The sequence below is a fragment of the Macadamia integrifolia genome, unplaced genomic scaffold (genome assembly GCF_013358625.1).
Source record: "Macadamia integrifolia cultivar HAES 741 unplaced genomic scaffold, SCU_Mint_v3 scaffold2603, whole genome shotgun sequence".
In the NCBI taxonomy this organism is placed as follows: domain Eukaryota; kingdom Viridiplantae; phylum Streptophyta; class Magnoliopsida; order Proteales; family Proteaceae; genus Macadamia; species Macadamia integrifolia.
The window spans coordinates 12,839-17,341 of NW_024868826.1; the positions used below are offsets into that span (position 1 = coordinate 12,839).

General features: G+C 38.8%; 1 protein-coding gene across 1 annotated transcript; it reads right to left on the reverse strand.

The window, feature by feature from the left end:
* Positions 1-579: 579 nt before the first annotated feature.
* Positions 580-3,989, reverse strand: LOC122066823 (wall-associated receptor kinase 2-like). Its single transcript, XM_042630655.1, has 3 exons — positions 3,065-3,989; positions 2,781-2,960; positions 580-2,030 (listed from the first exon to the last, which is right to left on the reverse strand). Exons 1-3 carry the CDS (start codon positions 3,969-3,971, stop codon positions 847-849), a joined length of 2,271 nt encoding a protein of 756 aa, XP_042486589.1. The 5' UTR covers positions 3,972-3,989; the 3' UTR covers positions 580-846.
* Positions 3,990-4,503: the final 514 nt, after the last annotated feature.

The window sequence follows — 4,503 nt, forward strand, 5'->3', positions numbered from 1 at the left end:
ATTTTAAGTGTTCAAGGTTGATCCCCTCCCAGGGGGAATGTGTATTCTTAAAAAAGGAAAAGAGAGAGAGAGAGAGAGAGAGAGAGAGAGAGAGATTACCGCATTGTAGAACTACCCAACATTGGGTTTTCACCCTTCTTTGTCAATCACCTCCAAGAGAGAGATTCACGCACTGCCTGACTACATAACACTACGTTTGACCAGATTCAACTCCTCTGTGGTGCAACATCGTGTCCAACGTGCATTCAACTCCTCCCAAGACAGTCTCACACAGCTCAAGTCATTTCTAGGAATTGGATGCGCACAAGATGCGGGCCGGACATCATGTTGCGCCATGCGCACTGTTTCAACCTTCTCTGTCAATCTACCAAGTTTCAAATCAAATGAAATCTATCATGGTTCAACACCGGTATGACCCAGTCCATGCGGTTGTGGGGTCAGTATGGGCCCACGGGACTAACCAAGTCAAAGGCCTAGATACCCGTCATTAGTAATAAAAAAAAAAATTAAAGAATACTGAAAATTAAGGAATAGAAAATGATTACATAATGGTAGAATATAAGAAAAAAGATTCGAAAATGCAGTAGGAATTAAGAACTAAACATGTAAACCATCATTGATACAAAGTCAAGCCACTTTTAACACAAATTAAAATCTAAACCAATGGAACAACATTACATATGCTCACTAAGCCTTAAAAGTGATTAAGTAATTAAAACTAAGAAGACTCTGATATACATAACAAAAAAAGAAGCTATGAACTCTCTACAATATTTAATTATACCGCATAACCCAATAAGGAAAGAAATGTTACACAAGGAGAATAAGGAGCAGCAAATTGTACAATTATCGCCCATCAATTTCCAATGGTTTAATCTCTCGACTCCTCAAACTATCATAACCAATACTATTGTGACTATGCAAGTCTACTGGTTCACCAGGCAGCAAGGATTCCACCTCTTCAGGGTTTTGTAAAACCCAAGGATGTTTGGCATACCTCCTCAAGCCCTCAAGCTCCATTGCCACTTCCTTCATCATTGGCCTTTCTTCCCCCCTCACTCTTAAGCATCTCCTTGCAAGCTCCATGACTTCATTGATTTGTTCTTCACTACCCTCTTTCAGAACCCTGTTTTCCAAAATCTTCCAAGCATTATTATCCTTCATTGAAGTAACAAAATGCATAGCTAGATTCCTCTCATCTTCAGGTCTGTCAAAACAAAGTGCTATCTTTCCAGTTAATAGTTCCACGAGGACCACGCCAAAGCTATACACATCACTCTTTTCTGTCAATTGACTTGAATGAAAGTACTCGGGGTCCAAATAGCCCAAAGTTCCTTGCACTAGTGTACTTAACTGAGTTTTGTCCACTGGAACCAACCTGGAACAACCAAAGTCTGCAACTTTTGTAGTAAAATTAGCATCTAAGAGAATGTTAGTAGACTTAATATCTCTATGAATAATCGGTGGTGAAGCTGCAGAATGCAAATATGCAAGTGCCTCTGCTGTTTCAGTGGCTATCCTCAAACGATCTTCCCATGAAATTGAAGACTTGCGTTCTTCGTCATGAATATGATGAGATAAAGTATTGTTGTTAACAAATTCATACACCAACAAAGGAACCTCTTCCTCCAAACAACAACCCAATAGCTTTACCACATTTCTATGGTTAATTTGGGTGAGAATAACCACCTCATTTATGAATTGCTCGATTTGACTTTCATCCACTAATTTTGATTTCTTAATGGCAACCATTCTATTATCAGGTAGAATTCCTTTGTAAACAGTACCAAAGCCTCCTCGACCAATGATCTTATTCTCAGCATAATTGTCAGTTGCCTTCTTTAGCTCCTCAACTGTAAAAATTTTTGCACTTTCCGTGGATCCTTGATGCAAAGATAATTGTTGCTTCAATAAGAGACCCCCATTTTGCTTGAAGAATCTCTCTTTCAGTTTGCTAAGTTTTCTTTTCTGATGTGCACAAAGCCCCAACAAACTGCCAATAAGTACAATCAAGAAGCCTAATCCAATACCTACAAGGAGGGACAGAAACTTATTTAAGATTCCATCGTTACCTATTTATATATTAAATACACGAATATGAAAATTTTTTAGACACTGTTGAATAAGAAATACTCAAAAATTCAAGGGGAAGAACCTTAATATTGACACATACAGTTGAGATGAGCCACCAACTTTTAATTGTAACCTTCAAAAGGATTTATTAATTATCTATTCTTTGGTGAGAATAATAAATCATGTTTTGCACATATCGAAGTATATAGGTTATGTGGACAAAATTCCTATAGTGGGATGTATAGGAACCTTTTTTAAGAAGTCAAGGTTTGATAGGAGACATGGCAATATAGCTAACACAGCATTGGTCTTTCATTTTTTTCCCCATAACAAGCTTATATGAAGAAGAGACATTGAGTTGGGATACTTGCGTATTGATTCAATATAATCAGAAAAGTATGGGAAATGGGTTTCTTAGTACTTTCTTTAAAATTTATTTGGGGAAAATATTTCTACAACTTCAGCTCAAAATTGGATCTGAACCACCCCACTCCGAAACATTGTAGCTTGCCCCTTGGGAATTGTCCTAGACAGGCTCTCCTATTCGACAAGGTCGCCTCTTCTAAGTCCCTCTACCCCAAACTACACGTAGGCGTTCAAAGAAACCTTCTCCCTTCGTAGATGTTAGTACATAGCTCAAAAGTTTGTGAGATTTGCATTTTCAACATTAATATGTAAGATAGAAAAGAAGTGAAAAAGAAGATTACCTACGATGACTGGAATTATGGGGAAATGCTTCGGAATAGGGGTGCACCCACTCCCAGTTTTCCTTCCATCTCCTTGATAACCTTGTGGGCAAGAACAATTGCAAGTTCCAGGTAGATTGGTGCATAAGTAAGAGTAGGTACAGGGAGTATTATTGGGATCATCCGCACATTCATTTATGTCTGCAACAAATTAACACAGATTATTAATTCAGTTCATAAGATCATCAACAAAATAGGTATCGAAAAAATAGTGATAAAAGGTTTTAATTCATTTCTAAGTTTACCTTGGCACCCATCTTGAAGGTAAGGGTTCCCTCGATAACCTTGAGAACAGTTGCAACTGTAGCCAAGACCATTCTTGGAGACACCGCAGATGCTGTTGATGCCACATGCATAACTGTTCTTGTCCTTCGTAGCTTCTTCACAAGATTTATTGCTCTGACTTGTCCAATTTATGGCCCAATCAAGCACGAGGGGGACTCGCGCAAAACCTGTTTCATCCATTTCGTTGGTGAAATTCAAGAGATCGGAAATGGAGAAGTTGTACCAATTGGATTCAGCGACGAAAGCATAGCTGCAAGGATTGAAATTATAAACGAAGGAGTGGTTATTGTAGCTTTCAACATTTATGCTAAAGTATCTGAACCCTTTTGGAATGGAGATCTGGCAACAGCCGATGCCTGTGCAGGAACCGTTGAGCAAGTCCTCTTTGTTGGTGCATGACATGATACATCCACTCCCGAAGTTTTTACCTCTAGCGCCATAGATATATGCGTAAGTGTCACAACCAATAGCTGTGAATTTGTTCTCTGTATCGGAGATGGAGAAACTGTTGTTATACAAATTAAAATAAGGGGAGTTGCCAGAAGTCCAATTGCCTTGTGAGTTGTAGCAATCTCTACTGACATAATCCAATACGCGCTGTTGGCCTTGTAATGAAAGATTTAGGACTTCAAAGCTGCCGGAGAACAGTTTTGGAGGGTTGTAATGAGTGTCGTTGCAGATTACCTCAAAGCTTAGGTCTCTGTAACAGTTGCTTTGGCCGATGCCAAAGGGATAGGGAACTGAGAGGTTACCGCAGGTATCTTGGCAACCAGTCTTCGCTATTGGAAAGGCTGATGTTGGTGCTGGGAATAACTGGATGAGGAGGAGGAAGTAGAAGAGGAGGTTAAGCTCCATAAGAGGACCCATGGCTTAAATTTTTTGTTGTTTTTGTTGTCCGTTCGCTTCCTCTGCAATTTATGGATTGGGTTCAACCCGTTAAGGGAGGAAAACTAAAGTCAATATCTCTTCCTCTTGGAGATGTTAATAATTAATTAAATATTTATATTATGAACCCAGAATTTTATGCAATTTTCATCTAATGTTTAACTAGGGAGGTGGATGTAACTTGTGAAATTTTTATCCTCTCCAACCGGCTGTACACTCCAATCCCATCTCATACCATTCATGGAAGTAGTCCAACAACGTGTTTCACCTTCATTGTCCACCTACCGAGCAGTTTGAAATCAAATGAAAATTTCCATGGTTATGTGAAACTATGGAAGATTGAATGCTGAAAAGTTAGGAATAAAGTGTGACAACTTAACCGTAGAATATAAGAAGAAAAATCCAGTGCAAGAAAATTCTGAACCACCAAATTTCAAGGAAATAGCCTAAAAATAACCAAAAAAGAAAAAACTGAAGTTTCACACATTGGAGCCATTCATACGTTCAGATCAGC

Coding starts and splice junctions, on each gene's coding strand:
- LOC122066823 (XM_042630655.1), bottom strand. CDS start 3,971: ATGGGTCCTCTTATGGAGCTTAACCTCCTCTTCTACTTCCTCCTCCTC. Junction 2,961..3,064: donor CCTTCAAGATGGGTGCCAAG/GTAAACTTAGAA, acceptor AATTTGTTGCAG/ACATAAATGAATGTGCGGAT. Junction 2,031..2,780: donor CATAATTCCAGTCATCGTAG/GTAATCTTCTTT, acceptor CCCTCCTTGTAG/GTATTGGATTAGGCTTCTTG.